This window comes from Mytilus trossulus, chromosome 10 (genome assembly GCF_036588685.1).
Source record: "Mytilus trossulus isolate FHL-02 chromosome 10, PNRI_Mtr1.1.1.hap1, whole genome shotgun sequence".
Classification (NCBI taxonomy): domain Eukaryota; kingdom Metazoa; phylum Mollusca; class Bivalvia; order Mytilida; family Mytilidae; genus Mytilus; species Mytilus trossulus.
In genome coordinates, this window is record NC_086382.1 from 47,838,061 (window position 1) to 47,855,048 (window position 16,988).

The window sequence follows — 16,988 nt, forward strand, 5'->3', positions numbered from 1 at the left end:
TTTTTGTGTGTTTGCGATGTATTTTTTTAGTTGGCTTTTTTGAAAATGTTTTAATTATTGGTTTTGATCAATGAAAACAACATTAAAATCAAGAAACCTTTTCAAACTTATCATTCAAACAGTATTATAGTTTTCCTGAAGTGTAAAAAATACTGGGAAATAACCCCTAAAGTCTAAAGCTTTTTCTATGGTTTTGTAAAATGGAAATAATCTATTACAAGGACTATCTTTTAACTATCAAATCAATTAACAATTTTAAAGCATAGGATAGATGCCTTTGTGCTTAAATTGGTAAAACAATTGTAGCACTATATTTTACTTCTGATGTTTCTTAAACACTTCAATTATAAAGGAACGAAAACAATACTTGTCAGATCAATCTTAGTACAAATGCTCATTAAATGTTGTTTTATTGAGGTAGTGTATTGTTCATTTTTAGTGTGTATGAATGTGTGTAGTATCAACAAAATAAATGTTGCTCTAATTAAGCATGTTTAAAAAAAAAAGCCATGTGCAATATATCTCAGTTTTTAAATGGTCAAATAATGTTTCAATTTAGTCTACCTTACACTGCTAACCTAACTCTTACTTATTTACATTAATTAAAGTATGGTTTTATTCATTCTTTGAAAAAAACATCATAAATTTTAGAAAAATCTGATTTTGATGATCTATCCATTTATTATTTTGGTATATAACTATTTTCCCAGCCAATAAGAATTTAACCCATCAACCAAAGTTTTCTGCTAGAAAAATTCTTAAAGATATGTATCTAACTTGATTGTCAAAAGACTTGACATGTGGAGTTTGAATTGTGTAAACAATGGAATTAAGATACTCTTTTAGTTTGGTTTAGTCTGGTTAATTTTGGTCACATGGTTTAAAGAAAGAAAGATTTTTCAAAAAGTTAATGGAAGAGCAACAGACACCAAGTGATGCAAATATTTTAAACTGTGCCAGGTAGGCTAAAATTGTAATGTACAAATTATAATATTTACAACAATGAATATAATGTTAAGCTGTAACATATATCTATCTTAACTCATGTCACAAAACTGAAATATATTGCAGTTCTTCTGCTATACACATAGATTTTTATAATTGTGAAAAATAAAGCTTAGCATCTTCATATGCCAATTATGAATTTCTTAAACAAATGAAACCCAATCTGTGTTGCAGGAAAATACAAAATCAAGCAATATTAAGCAGAAGTTATTTGAATCTGGCACACTTTATGCACTAAAAATAATAATAATGAGCCAATTCAAACATTCCTGGACTATTATGTAAATTTATCTTCTAGACTTTATATAACCTAAAGTTGGCAAAACAATTTGCAAAATTCAGAACGAAATTGGTTTCATGACCAATAAAAAATGTAAAATTTGGAACTTTCAAATGTTACATAAAACATTTAGTAAGATTTTTCTTACTTGTGTTTAAATTTAAACATTTAAATATAAACTCAACAGTTTGAAATTAGTCCAACATCAGTTAATTCTTTAAAACAGAATACCACCAATAAAGTTCTACTGTAACAAAAAATAAATGTATTAACAATTCAGCATGATAACATCTTTGACCAATGACATAAAATAAAATGCACAGATCAGTCAATCTATATGCAAAAAAGGGGGGAGAGAAAGTAAGAAAAGTAAAAAGTATCACAGTACATGGTCTCAAAAAGTTACAATTATCTTACTGGCTTATGCCATTACATGTTTATAATATATTGCGACACATTACTGTTGGTTTAACAAATTGAAGTTAAGTTTTTAACAAATCTTTTTTTTATTCTGGTAAATATAACACTGATATTCTCTTATTTTGTTTGGATGTGTTTCTGACAAACTATTTTTCTTTGCATCAAATTAAAAATGTTCAATTAACCATATACATTAAAACTCGTGAGGTAATACTCGTGAGGTATTACCTCACATTTATTTTCTTATAAAATTCAGAAATAATTGAAAAAATAAAAATCTTGATGTCAAAAATATAGCTTTTATTATTGAAATATTGTTTTTACCTTTAAATTTGTTGTCTAGATTGCAAGCATTATAACATGTATGCAATGTTTACCATAATTTCAAATAAATGAATTATTTCTTTACACAATTAATGTTTTTCTTTCTTAAAGTTACAATTATATAATAAAAATTTTGGTTTATTTTCTCTTAAAATAACAGATATTGTAATATAAGTTTCTATAAATATCACACTGATTTGTAAAATAAAAATTAAATGTAATTAAAGAGAATCTGGTTTCTGTAGCACTGAACACACCAAATTGAGATCACAGATACTGGATACAGTCAAATAACACAAGAATTAATATCTTGTTACAGTTTAATCCCTGGGATGGGTCCCTTCCATGTCTCTTCGTCAATTGTCTTGGGGGAATATGTCCTTGTCTTCTCCTGTCGTCGAGTGGTCTTGGAGTCTTCCTTTTTCGTCGGTGTCGGAGATAAACACCATGTCATGGGGGAGTGAAACCACTTAGAGATCCGTGTCAGTTTTCTGTCCACTTTTCTCCAGTGTCACAATTAGAATTCAAAGCCTCCCATCTGAGCATTGTTTGTATTAAATTGATATTGTTGCATATTTTCATCAACTTGGGGTGCCACAGCTTTGTCCTCTTCTTCAGTACCAAAGTATTTTTCAATCATGTCAAAAGCTTTTTGATATATTTCTCTGTTTTTATGACTTTGAAGAAATTCAATTCTGTCCAAACCTGAAACAAAAAATATAAACATAGTTAGTTTTTAAACAGAAAAAAAGCTTTTTAATAAGCATCAGAATACAATTTGCACATTATTTTATATATTAGAAGAATTACTAAGCAACATATATGTGTGTTTGTTTAAATCATGAACTAAACTGATATAAACTCTGCTTGCTTTGATTTTGATATCCTGACATCATTATAAACATAATAACAATAGAATATTGACAATTCATTGACTTGTTATTATCTCCCCTTAACTGAATATAAAACAACATTTGGTTTGTTTCATTCAATTAGGGGAAATACACTGGACTAGTTTGTTGGTTTCATTCTTACAAAATTTTATTGATCTTCTTTTTGTTTCTGATTTATCTCTGGATATTTCATTCCAGAGTTATCTACCCTTTTATTTCATCAAAGTTACAATAGTCTAAACTTACCAAAACATTCTTCAATCATCACAGCATAAGGATTAGTGCCATTATTCTGTTTAGCATCTTGTTCTCCAAGTCGTAAAATATTTTCCAAGCCATTTAATGCTACATGTACAATTTTAGCATCCATAACTGTAAGCAAGTCACACAGTGGAGCAATACAAGCTTGTTCAACCAAAAACCTGTCAAATAGAAGATTTAATGTATTTTAACATGGTTTAATGATAGGAATGCTGTACAATTGAAATGAGCTTATGTGCCAAACTAGAGGCTCCAAAGAGCCTGTGTCGCTCACCTTGGTCTATGTGAATATTAAACAAAGGACGCATTTGAATTCATGACAAAATTGTGTTTTGGTGATGGTGATGTGTTTGTACATCTTACTTTACTGACCATTCTTGCTGCTTACAAACATTCTATCTATATTGAACTTGGCCTAAGAGTTTCAGTCGAAAATGTTAATTAAAATTTACAAATTTTATGAAAATTGTTAAAAATTGACTTTAAAGGGCAATAACTCCCTATGGGGTCAATTGACCATTTAGGTCATGTTGACTTATTTTTAAGTCTTACTTTGCTGTACATTGTTGCTCTTTACAGTTTATCTCTATCTATAATAATATTCAAGATAATAACAAAAAACGGTGAAATTTCCTTAAAATGACTAATTCAGGGGCATCAACCAAACAGCGGTTTGTCCGATCCATCTGAAAATTTCATGGCAGATAGATCTTGACATGATAAACAATTTTACTCCTTGATAGATTTGCTCTTAATGCTTTGGTTTTTGAGTTATAAGCCAAAAACTGCATTTTACCCCTATGTTCTATTTTTAGCCATGGCGGCCATCTAGGTTGGTTGGCCGGGTCACGCCACACATTTTTTAAACTAGATACCCCAATGATGATTGCAGATAAGTTTGTTTAAATTTGGCCAGGTAGTTTCAGAGAAGAAGATTTTTGTAAAAGACTACTAAGATTTACGAAAAATGGTTAAAAATTGACTATAAAGGGCAATAACTCCTAAAGGGGTCAACTGACCACTTTGATTATGTTGACTTATTTGTAGATCTTACTTTGCTGAACATTATTGTTGTTAACAGTTTATCTCTATCTATAATTATATTCAAGATAATAACCAAAAACAGCAAAATTTCCCTAAAATTACCAATTCAGGGGCAGCAACCCAACAACAGGTTGTCTGATTCATCTGAAAATTTCAGGGCAGATAGATCTTGACCTGATGAACATTTTTACCCCATGTCAGATTTGCTCTAAATGCTTTGGTTTTTGAGTTATAAGCCAAAAACTGCATTTTACCCCTATGTTCTATTTTTAGCCGTGGCGGACATCTTGGTTGGTTGGCGGGGTCACGCCACACAATTTTTAAACTAGATACCCAAATGATGATTATGGCCAAGTTTGGATTAATTTGGCCCAGCAGTTTCAGAAGAGAAGATTTTTGTAAAAGTTAACGACGCCGGACGACGCCGGACGCCAAGTGATGAGAAAAGCTCACTTGGCCCTTCGGGCCAGGTAAGCTTAAAAAAGAAAGAAGAAATGCTGAATAAACTAAAAAACATTTTACTTATTGTCATAATTCATATAAAATTACACTGTAAAATTTTACTAGACATATTAAAATAAGATTTGAGAAGAATTTAAAGAGATAACAGCAGTCAAATAATAGTAGTGACACCTTCCTTAATAGTTGATCACTTCTGAGTTCTTCATATTTGTCATCTATAAATATCTATCTTTATCATTCAAATCAATTGGTTTACTTTAATACCTTATTTGTTCTGGAGAACCTCCAGATGTTGCATTAGTAATTGCCCAAGCAGCTTCCTTTCTTGTTTTGAAGTCAGCTTTACCAAGAATATCTATCAATACTGGAAATATGTTTGCATCTATCACAGCCTGAAAACAAAAATAAATTACTTATCATCAAGTTCATAGCTTTTTCTTCATAGATTCTCTTCATACATATTTAAGAGAAAATCCTAACAAATTTAAAAGGTTTATCTATTTATAGGTCATTGAAAATTTGTGAAATTTGAAAAAAATAAGAGTTATTTCCCTTTAATGTGTGTGATGTCTGTTTTTACCTAAATCAAAACATATGTTTTCCTGTGTGATTTTTAGTTTTGTATATTATATGTTTTGTTAAATTCACCTATAACTCCTATCTCATCTTATTATAAAATTCACTGAGATTTAAGAAATGAACAGATAATAATAGATTTGACAATTTTTTTGTGTCAGAAATAGAAATATCATCCACATAATGTACTACGTACAAGCAATTTAAAATTCTAGTTCTGCATAATATCGCTATCAAAATAGATTTAGAGGAATATAACATAACAAATTCAAATTTCAGTGAAAAATTTAGCAAAGAAAAAGAGAATCTTGTTTTTACCTGGATCTGTGATCTGTTACCAGCTGTGATATTTGATATCGTCCAACATGCTTCCTTTCTGATTGATTCTTTTGTACTGCTTAATAAGTGTAATAAACATGGCAGAGCAGAACAATTTAGTACAATCTGAAATATAATACAACATTTATTACTTTTCTTGTCTTTTGCATATAAAATTCTATCATATCTAATAATAATACAAGAATAGTATCAATCTGAATAAATGAAGAACTAATTAAGACAATAATTAGTTAACAAAACATAAACCCCAATAATTTTTGACATTCTGTTTTGAAACCTTCCGTGTAATTTAACTAAGTTTATGATCATATTAACATCATCTGACACATGTTTTATGCAATTAACATGATTTACCAAAAAATCTGTTAATATCACCCACTTTTAAAAGAAATATAATAAATTGCAGCTACCACAAATCCCAATTGATGCATATTAACTGATAATAAATTTTAATATGCAATACCTGTGTTTGGTAATCATCTCCTGTGACAATATTTCCTACAACTCTTAAAGCAGCAGAGACCACTGTCTGTTGGTAATACCTGAAATTCAACATATAAACCCTTGTTAACACTGCTGGTATTAGAGGCTAAAAGAAGTATGTATTAAAATAAATGTGTCCTTAAACTAAGAAAACTTATCCACTTGTAAGCCAGAATGTATTTTTAAGGAAAATTGCTAATTGACACAAAATTTTCTGCATTTTGCTCCTCTTTGTTTCATTACATAAATATTTGAATTGAATATAAGCTTTCAAAGACCCTTTTTTCAATTAAATTCCTTAGCATTAAATTAATAACTTGTTAGATTTTTTTCTTCAATTATGTGCTTTTTTCACAACCAAAATATTACCAATGATAAGTTTTGGAGAATCTAGTATATAAAGTAATATATTCTAAATTATCTTCTTTTTTAAATATTTTATTTTGCTTTATGACGAAAATTTCTTATTATATTTACGTACATGAGAAGTTCCACAAGTCTTCTACAAACGCCAGCATCAATAACAGCTTGTATTTTCTCATTAGGACCATCTGACAAATATGACAGAGCCCAGCATGTGTCAGCCAGGACATCTTTATCTGTATGAAATAATAGTCTGGCTAATACAGGTAATGCTGGGGATACCTAGAATAAAACATGTATAGTAGTTATTTTGTTACGTAAACAAATACAATTTACTACACATTACAATTTAGCATGCATATAGACTTGTATATCATTGTCGTATTTTTGCCTTAGTATGGTTACCAGTGGTAATGCTGGGGATACCATAACAAAACATGTATCGAAGTTATGATATTGTATAACACATAAAATTAACTACATATGAATTAAGCATGCATATCAATATGGAGTTGTCTTTGTCTTCCTATCGCCATATGGCATTGTATAACTTTGACTTAAAAGTTTTGAATGTGCACATTAGTTTTTTCTGCCACCTTTTAGTAGTTTAGTGAAGATAATATCTTTCTAAAAATGCTTAAGTGAGAAAAAAGTATGCTCTAAATATCTTGAAGAAACAAAATGCATTTATTGCAAAAGACATCTAGTTATGTTATATATTAGAAAATATCAATTATAAGATTTTCAAGTAGCTACAGAGGGCAGACAATTTTCTGACAAACCATTTACAAGACTATAAAAAGACATCTGTAAATATGTTTAATTTAGATGCCACCCAAGGAAACAGGTGTCTGCAGAAATATACAGTATATAGCTTATGATACACTACACACTAAATGTAAAATCATCAAATTTCTTAAGATTGAGTATCAGTTTGAAAGAATAAAAAAAATCTTACTTTAAGGAAGTCTGGAGGTGGATTTTTTCCTCTGCATAAATTGGATAAACACCACACTGCATTTCTAGTCATGGATAAACTTGTATTTTTGCTTAAAACTCTGAAATAAAAATGTACCTTACAAATCATACAATATTAATTCTGATTTCTTTTTACTTTCACCATCCATCTCTCATGCATAAAATAATACTTTATTATGAATGGTAAAATAGATCGTATTTCCAAAAATAAAATTCATACAAAATTTTATGGGCTGTTTTTTTTCTTAAATGAACTAATTCAAACTTTGATTAACATGATAAAATTGGATTCTTTTGGTGTTTAAAAGATTAATGATAAATCATCCCAACTAGTGGTGCCAAGGTTACCTCACAACAATGTTGGATGTTTAGCATAACATGTATAAATATTTACTGTAATAAGGGAACTAGTATGCCTTCACCAAGAACATAATCTCTACATTCAGCATTGTCACCAGCAATGTTTCCTAGTGCCCAAACAGCCTGTTCTTGTACATCTTCTATCTCACTATTAAGTAGTCTGATAAATATAGGAACAGCACCTGCTTCTATCACTACTCGTGTCTGCATGGAAGTTCCTGAAGCTATGTTGGTAAGGGCCCAGGCAGCCTCAAACTGTAAAACAGAAAAGTACAAGTTTAAAATTTGAGTTTTCTAAAAGTGACTTCTGTAATTTCCGAAAAGTTTGTAATGTTTTTATTATGGATAAATATTGCCAAGGATAGGATAAGCAAAAATTTGTAAGTGTTCCGCGGAACCCAGTGTCTCGCCTACTTTTGCTGTAAATCGCAGGCTCAACAAAAATGAGGAAAAAAATCAATAAAAATATTCCTCTTGATACTATCTTATGATTGTAAGAAGCTTCTGTCCAAGTTTGGTAAAAATCTAGGATAGTTAATGAAACTAATAAATGTTTTGAAAAATTTAACTGCAGACTGTATGTAATGTAAACTGGAAGAAAATCTAAGTCCATTTAAAAGTAAAATACAGAAAAATGGAGTTATCTTTTTACAAAATTTACTTCTGAATACTATCTTATGATCATAAATAAGCTTCTGTCCAAGTTTGGTACAAACCCAGGATAGTTTAAGAAAGATGTTAAAATTTTAAAAACTTTAACCACAGAGTGAATGTAATGTTTCCCCGCAGAAAAAACTAAGTCCATTTAAAAGTAAAATACGGAAAAAATGGATTTATTTTAAAAAAAAATTTACTTCTGGATACTATCTTATGATCATAAACAAGCTTCTTTCCAAGCTTGGTACAAACCCAGGATAGTTTAGTAAGTTATTAAAATTCTAAAAACTTTAACCACAGAGTGAATGTTATGTTTCCCCGCAGAAAATCTAAGTCCATTTAAAAGTAAAATACGGAAAAAATGGAATTTCAATTTTACAAAATTTACTTCTGGATACTATCTTATAATTATAAACAAGCTTCTGTCCAAGTTTGGTACAAACCCATGATAGTTTAAGAAAGTTATTAAAATTCTAAAAACTTTAACCACAGAGTGAATGTTATGTTTCCCCGCAGAAAAAACTAAGTTCATTTATAAGTAAAATACGGAAAAAATGGAATTTTATTTTTACAAAATTTACTTCTGGATACTATCTTATGATCATAAACAAGCTTCTTTCCAAGCTTGGTACAAACCCAGGATAGTTTAAGAAAGTTATTAAAATTCTAAAAACTTTAACCACAGAGTGAATGTTATGTTTCCCCGCAGAAAAACTAAGTCCATTTAAAAGTAAAATACGGAAAAAATGGAATTTCAATTTTACAAAATTTACTTCTGGATACTATCTTATAATTATAAACAAGCTTCTGTCCAAGTTTGGTACAAACCCAGGATAGTTTAAGAAAGTTATTAAAATTCTAAAAACTTTAACCACAGAGTGAATGTTATGTTTCCCCGCAGAAAAAACTAAGTTCATTTATAAGTAAAATACGGAAAAAATGGAATTGTATTTTTATAAAATTTACTTCTGGATACTATCTAATGATCATAAACAAGCTTCTGTCCAAGTTTGGTAGAAATCCAGTATAGTTTAAGAAAGTAATTAAAATTTCAAAAACTTTAACCACAGGGTGAATATTTGTGGACGCAGCCGCTGGAATGTAGGATCACTTAGTCTCGCTTTTTTGACTAAAGTCGAAGGCTCGACAAAAATAGGATAGGATAAGCAAAAAGAGGATGTTCACAAAGGGCTAGAATAATGCTATGAAGACCAAAAAAATGTTTTGTTACTTTCCTTTGAAATTTATGATGCAATGACCCCTCAAGTAAACATTTGTTTTGTATTTTAACATAAATTTTGGTACATTGATCCATAATTTTTTAATTTTTTTTACATAATTAACCTCTAGCACCATACATAACCAAATATGATTTTATATTGATGAAATCTATATTGAAATTGGATTTTTTTGGTACAAGGCATTTTTAGATCATTGGCGACGGTAGATTTAACCAGATGCTCCGCAGGGCGTAGCTTTATACGACCGCAGAGGTTGAACCCTGAACGGTTGGGGCAAGTATGGACACAACATTCAAGCTGGATTCCGCTCTAAATTTGGATTGTGATTAAATAGTTGACACAGCATAGGTTTCTGACACAGAATGAATGTATTCAAATGAACTTAAAATTTGTGTTTTCTCTTAGAGCAATTCTCTTTGCTGTTGAATATTAATCCTCTCAAAAAAATGTTTGAAGAAATTTTCTTTTTATTTATGAAATTTCAAATGAGAAAATTTGAACCCAATTTTTTATTCACATCCCCCTTTCCCTTATTCCAAAACTAATTTCAATTAAAATATTCTAATGGAGTTTGCAACAATTACTACTCATTTAAATACATCATAAAATATTAAGATGTAAAAAAACTGCTTGTTATCACTGAATGGTAAAGATTATTTTAATTTATCAGTTGGTAGTAAAAAGTGAATATACATTGTATATTGTATATAACAAAGATTTAAGTTGATTCTGGACAAAGAAAGATAACTCCAATTAAAAAAAATTCTTGCAGATATTTCTTGCTTACCATACTGGACAAAGAAAGATAACTCTTAATTAAAAAAAAATTTGCTATTTCACAATATTGTGAAATTAGATATTTCTTGCCATTGCACAATACTGTGCAATTGAAAAGACTTGCTATTGCACAATACTTAATATGATAATTTTAGATCCTGATTTGGACCAACTTGAAAACTGGGCCCATAATCAAAAATCTAAGTACATGTTTAGATTCAGCATATCAAAGAGGCCCAAGAATTTAATTTTTGTTAAAATCAAACTTAGTTTAATTTTGGACCCTTTGCACTTTAATTTAGACCAATTTTAAAACTGGACCAAAAATTAAGAATCTACATACACAGTTAGATTTGGCATATCAAAGAACCCCAATTATTTAATTTTTGATGAAATCAAACAATGTTTAATTTTGGACCTCGATTTGGGCCAACTTGAAAACTGGGCCAATAATCAAAAATCTAAGTACATTTTTAGATTCAGCATATCAAAGAACCCCAAGGTTTCAATTTTTGTTAAAATCAAACTAAGTTTAATTTTGGACCCTTTGGACCTTAATGTAGACCAATTTGAAAACGGGACCAAAAATTAAGAATCTACATACACAGTTAGATTCGGCAAATTAAAGAACCCCAATTATTCAATTTTGATGAAATCAAACAAAGTTTAATTTTGGACCCTTTGGGCCCCTTTTTCCTTAACTGTTGGGACCAAAACTCCCAAAATCAATACCAGCCTTCCTTTTATAGTCATAAACCTTGTGTTTAAATTTCATAGATTTCTATTTACTTATACTAACGCTTCGGTGCGAAAACCAAGAAAAATGCTTATTTGGGTCCCTTTGGCCCCTAATTCCTAAACTGTTGGGACCGAAACTCCCAAAATCAATACCAACCTTCCTTTAGTGGTCATAAACATTGTGTTTAAATTTCATTGATTTCTATTTACTTTAACTAAAGTTATTGTGCGAAAACCAAGAATAATGCTTATTTGGGCCCTTTTTTGGCCTCTAATTCCTAAACTGTTGAAACCAAAACTCCCAAAATCAATCCCAACCTTTCTTTTGTGGTCATAAACCTTGTGTCAAAATTTCATAGATTTCTATTAACTTAAACTGAAGTTATAGTGCGAAAACCAAGAAAATGCTTATTTGGGCCCTTTTTGGCCCCTAATTCCTAAAATGTTGGGACCAAAACTCCCAAAATCAATACCAGCCTTCCTTTTATGGTCATAAACCTTGTGTTAAAATTTCATAGATTTCTATTCACTTTTACTAAAGTTAGAGTGCGAAAACTAAAAGTATTCGGACGACGACGACGACGCCAACGTGATAGCAATATACGACGAAATTTTTTTCAAAATTTGCGGTCGTATAAAAATTCATAAAATCATCACATTTCAACAAAATTTCCAAAATGGACTTACTTTGGAGAATAAAATTTACTATTATGAAAAGAACAGAGAAAGAAGGGCAGAAGTGGTGAAAAGAATCGATGCAAGTGTTTCCCTTTAAAAAATGCAAGATTAAATACACAAGTTTAACTATTTTTATTACTCAAATTAACAACTTTTGAAATTATGAAACTAAATATATAACGAGTTCCTGCCGCTTGCCAGATTGCATGACTTGATAATCAGTACTCTGAGAAATAAAACATGTATGTTAACTGTTCATTCATTTTACTGTATTACCATTCACATCATACAGTACCCCTTACCTGTAATGTACAATTCTGATCTTTCTGTAAGAATTCTACAAATCTTGGTATTATTCCTGTAGTAATAACTTCATCTATTGGGGGATTGGGTTCTGAAACAAAACAAATATTCATTCATGATTATCACCCATTCATCCATGTCATGAAAATATTATACACTCTTTTTTACATTGTGTTGCTGTATCATTGACATCGATCAACTCTTATTGTATTATGTATGACAGAAAGTAGTCCTCGTCTTAGATGATCATAACGCTATGACAGAAACAGTAAGAATCAACAGTGAGTCAGAGTAACTGTGACCCTTCTTCCTCCTTTATTTTTTAAAAACATTTTTAGACCTCCATCATCCATCGCTAGTTTAGCAATTAATTTAAATCCAATGAAAAGCATGCAGGCATTCAAGGTGTACCATAAAGGAAGAAGAAATTCTTATAAAATATCTAATATTAACACCATACCTCTTGACAAAAGTTTTCTGAATCTTTGTGTGGCAGCCTCTTGTTCTGTAATATTATCACTGTACAATGCTTGGATCATTTCTTCACTGATTCCAACCTAGACAAGATAAAACTTTTACATATAGCTTTTCTTACATTACACATAATTCATATCAAAATAATAGAAGTATGAGGAAAATGCTTATTTTGAGGACACAAATGAGCCCCATTTTTTTTCAATTTCCAAAGATAAAAGGGATATACTTCTAGAATATAAATGATGTACAGTCCATATTCGTTGTCTGTCCGCATGTTGAGGTACTTAAAATTGTTTGAATTTATAATATTTTTATGAGACAAAAATATGAGTGCCGACACTGAAAAATTTGCAATTTTCCAATTTATAAAGGGACATAATTCTAAAACATTAAAAGAAATACTATTGTCATTTAAACTCTGTATGCATGTTGTGGTTTGAGATAAAAGTTGAATATGAGTTTCATAAATTTCATCTACATTTTATTTCTTTTCTTGAATCTTATCTATGGTTTTTACTTTATTTGGCTAATGCAGATTAAGTTAATTTCTTTCAATTACCATGATAACCAATCTGACAAATATCAATAAGCAAATAAGAAAATTGTTGTCATTTTTTTTTATAATCACTGATGATATCAAAGACATACAAGTCTTATTTGTCACAATGTCAATTTTTTTTCTTGCTAGATGGTTAATAATTGAATGATGAGGCTAACTTATGATAACATTTACATGCCATTAAGTAATGAGAAACTAGCCTTCAGGTCAAAGTTTAACCAAACAAGTTTTAAAGTTGTTCCAGACATATCTGTTGCAAAGAATAAGTGTGACCATAGTTGAAATAATTATGAGTAACCACTACAGGTAAATAAATACCATCTAACAGATTGCTAGGTCGGAGTGGGTCCCCTTAGCCCATACATTGAAACAAAGTTTAACCAAACAAGTTTAAAAGTTGTTCCAGACATATCTGTTGCAAAGAATAAGTGTGACCATAGTTGAAATAATTATGAGTAACCACTACAGGTAAATAAATACCATCTAACAGATTGCTGGGTCGGAGTGGGTCCCCTTAGCCCATACATTGAAACAAAGTTTAACCAAACAAGTTTAAAAGTTGTTCCAGACATATCCGTTGCAAAGAATAAGTGTGACCATAGTTGAAATAATTATGAGTAACCACTACAGGTAAATAAATACAATCTAACAGATTGCTGGGTCCCCATAGCCCATACATTGTAAGTTATCTTACCACAGGAGTTGTGGATGATGTAACATTATCTTGTAGTTCACCACCAAAATCCTCAGCTCCAGCTGGCATGGATACATTTCTTCTTTTAAATACCTGGAAAAAAATTATGAAAATCACTGTAATGATTCTTTACACATAATTCAAAAGCAATGTAAGGAAGGCAATTCAAACTCTATTTCAAAACCAAAGATTAATACTTAAGTAATTGTCCTTTAACCAGGAAACCCTTGTTTCCACCCCACCCCCCTTTTTAGCCCCTAGTTCCTTAACTGTTTGAGCCAAAGCCAATCCTAACCATCCCTTTGTGGTATGGAAGATCCATACACTGTTCCACAATTTATTGTCTGGAAACTAGAAAACTGCTAATTTGGGCCCTTTTTGGACCCTTATACCTAATCTGTTTGGACTAAAATCAATCCAAACCATCCTTGTGTGGTTATTGTGCGGAATAAACTAAGAAAGTCGTATGTGTACTTTGCGTTGTGTTTACTTTGCGTATAATATTTACAAAGGCGAAGCCCATACCAGGTGTAAGCAACGTCACAAGCATTTGAACGTAAATACGGGAAACGTAACGTTATAACTTCGAACTATTCTCAACATACTGGGGCCCGCAAAGTGTATTAATGTACAAAACAATAGACTATTACTTTAAATGTTCATCAATAAAGAAAGAAATTTAATTTTACACTTGCAGAAATTACTGTCTCTTCAAAACACAAAAATAGGAATTTGAATTAAACTTTAACGAGTCCATGATTTTATTCTTTCCATTGTACGAATTGATGCGTTTTGCAAGGACAATGTTCTTGTCGGTATTTCTTCGTTGTTGGGTTCTTCCATGTATTCTTCAGATGGCGTTACTTTGTTTATTTCTTCTTAACGGGATGGTGCGGGATATAATGTACGTCAATACCTTTACTTATATCGGGATCCTTAACCTTCTCAATAAATCCTCGGCGTTCTTGATCCTTGATTATCTGTCCATATACCATAAGCATTTCGGGATCTTGACTTAATTTTCGAATGACGTTTTCAGTTCTTCTTTTCGTAACGAAGAAATTGGTAGGCAAGGATTCGTGATCTGGTTTCCATGGCAACTTTGATATGTACTTGTTTTCTCGGAATTCAATTGCTGACTTTTGATTTGTTTCCATATAGTCTACCGTTTCAACATCTGTCGTATTGCTAATTCTAATTCCAAAAATATTTCTAAATTCAACTCCTCTGGTTTGTGCGATGTCAATATGTTGAACAAACCTACATTACTCTGTTGTCGATTAGACGTTGGAATTGGACCAGACAACAAATAGCCAAGTTTGGACTTTACGGCGTTTGGACCATTTCCTCTTAATATTGTATCCTCTACGAAATCCCAATAGAAATCAGCTCCGATGAGCAAGGAAATTTCAAAAGAAGAGTTGTCTTCTGTAAACGGATGAGCTAAACGTAATCCTTTCAGATACTTTAATTCTCGTATACCATTACCGATGTAATTGGTTAACAGGTTGGCGATGTTCGGTACTACTAGAACTTCAACTGGAATATTTCGTTCTATTTATCGACTCTACGTATACGCGTGCTCTTGACAAATGACGGACTTTGCTGTCGGTACTTCCAAATGCCGATAAATGTATGGTTTCTGTTCCTAGTATTTCTAAATCTATTTTCGATGCTAACTCCTCTGTAACAAAAGAGCGCTGTGCTCCTTCATCAAACAAAATGTGCGTATCAACATATCGATTTTCAATGTATTTTCGCTATCATCAACTACCAGGTGTAAGCTACGTCACAAGCATGTGAACGTAAATATGGGAAACGTAACGTTATAACTTCGAACTATTCTCAACAGTTATAACCCTTGTATTTACAGCTTTTCTATTACTGCATGCAAAGAAAACCTTTGATCAACTTGCTTGCTTAGTTTGTTTGTAAACAACAGGTAGTTAGTCTGTTTCAGTCTGTTTATGGTATACTGGAATTTGATTGGAAAATAAATATAATCTTCATTTCAATTTTCATTTTAAGTTCCACATTGTAGATCAATTTAAATTGTCCAATCAAATTCCAGTATATATAAAACAGACTGAAACTTCCAAAACCTATTGTTTGCAAGCATCAATATTAACTGATTAATATCAACATTACATGTAAATGTTTTGTTAAAATTTTAATTTCCACACAAAAGGTGCTGCATATTGTAAAACTAAACTGAAACCATTATTAAAGTGTGTAAACTACAAAATGTAATTAATTTTTCATCCTGATTTGGTATTTCACATGTTCCAGACTGCTGTATGTGCTTTGTTTTAGCCAAATGAAATTTCACACAAAGAATTTTGTGAATAAAACCAATTTTGTATATTGTTCTTCCTTTAATTGATTTATTTTAAGGCAAACCTGTTCATCTCTTTTCTGTTTTCTGAGCTGGATTCCCTCTTCTTCTCTTCTTCTTCGCAGTTCCTGAGAATCTAAAGCTTTATTTTTGTAGGACTTGATTCTGTGATTGGCTGGACTAGTTCCATCGGCAGACATCTTAAATACAAAGTTAAAGATAAATAATCCTTTGTTCTTTTTTCTTTCTAGGCAAACAGCATATTTTCTTTTATCTTTATTAACTTAACTACAGCTTATCATTCAGTCATACTGTAGACATGACAAAAGTTTTGATGCCTTGCAGGAAATGCAATATGGTAATTAACCTTTAATCAAAGTAATCAAAATCATGGACAGAAAGATAAACAAAGATCGAAAGAATTGTTTACATAATATTTTAAATACCCACCATATATTTAATTTCAAATCATATTTTGTATTCCATAACGGAATGCATTTGGTGGTGATGAGCACGATAGCATGTAAGCTGCCACTTATTCTATTCTATAATGCAAGTGAATTTTTAAATTTTTAAATCAGGATGCAGACAAGTTACTTTGGTCATGGTCACTACTGTCTGCTGTTAGTTTTTTCATTATGTTCATGCCTATCAATATTTTGATTAAAATTTGAGAAGTACTTCTTTGAAGTCATGGTAGATGATAAGATTTAGAAAATGTTACAGGCGAAAATGCCAGGT

The 16,988-nt window shown here is 30.8% G+C and overlaps 1 protein-coding gene across 1 annotated transcript in view; it reads right to left on the bottom strand.

Moving 5' to 3' along the window:
- Positions 1-16,988, bottom strand: part of LOC134687511 (importin subunit alpha-7-like) — a 19,631-nt gene continuing 2,643 nt past the window's right edge. Inside the window, exons 2-13 of the mRNA XM_063547871.1 lie at positions 16,313-16,447; positions 13,913-14,005; positions 12,643-12,739; positions 12,182-12,273; positions 7,823-8,043; positions 7,409-7,508; positions 6,569-6,732; positions 6,068-6,146; positions 5,584-5,709; positions 4,954-5,081; positions 3,169-3,344; positions 1-2,734 (exon numbers count right to left, since the gene is read on the bottom strand). Of these exons, the coding sequence (XP_063403941.1) occupies positions 2,547-2,734; positions 3,169-3,344; positions 4,954-5,081; positions 5,584-5,709; positions 6,068-6,146; positions 6,569-6,732; positions 7,409-7,508; positions 7,823-8,043; positions 12,182-12,273; positions 12,643-12,739; positions 13,913-14,005; positions 16,313-16,447 (1,599 nt within the window). The 3' untranslated portion in view covers positions 1-2,546. The remainder of the gene's footprint in view (positions 2,735-3,168; positions 3,345-4,953; positions 5,082-5,583; positions 5,710-6,067; positions 6,147-6,568; positions 6,733-7,408; positions 7,509-7,822; positions 8,044-12,181; positions 12,274-12,642; positions 12,740-13,912; positions 14,006-16,312; positions 16,448-16,988) is intronic.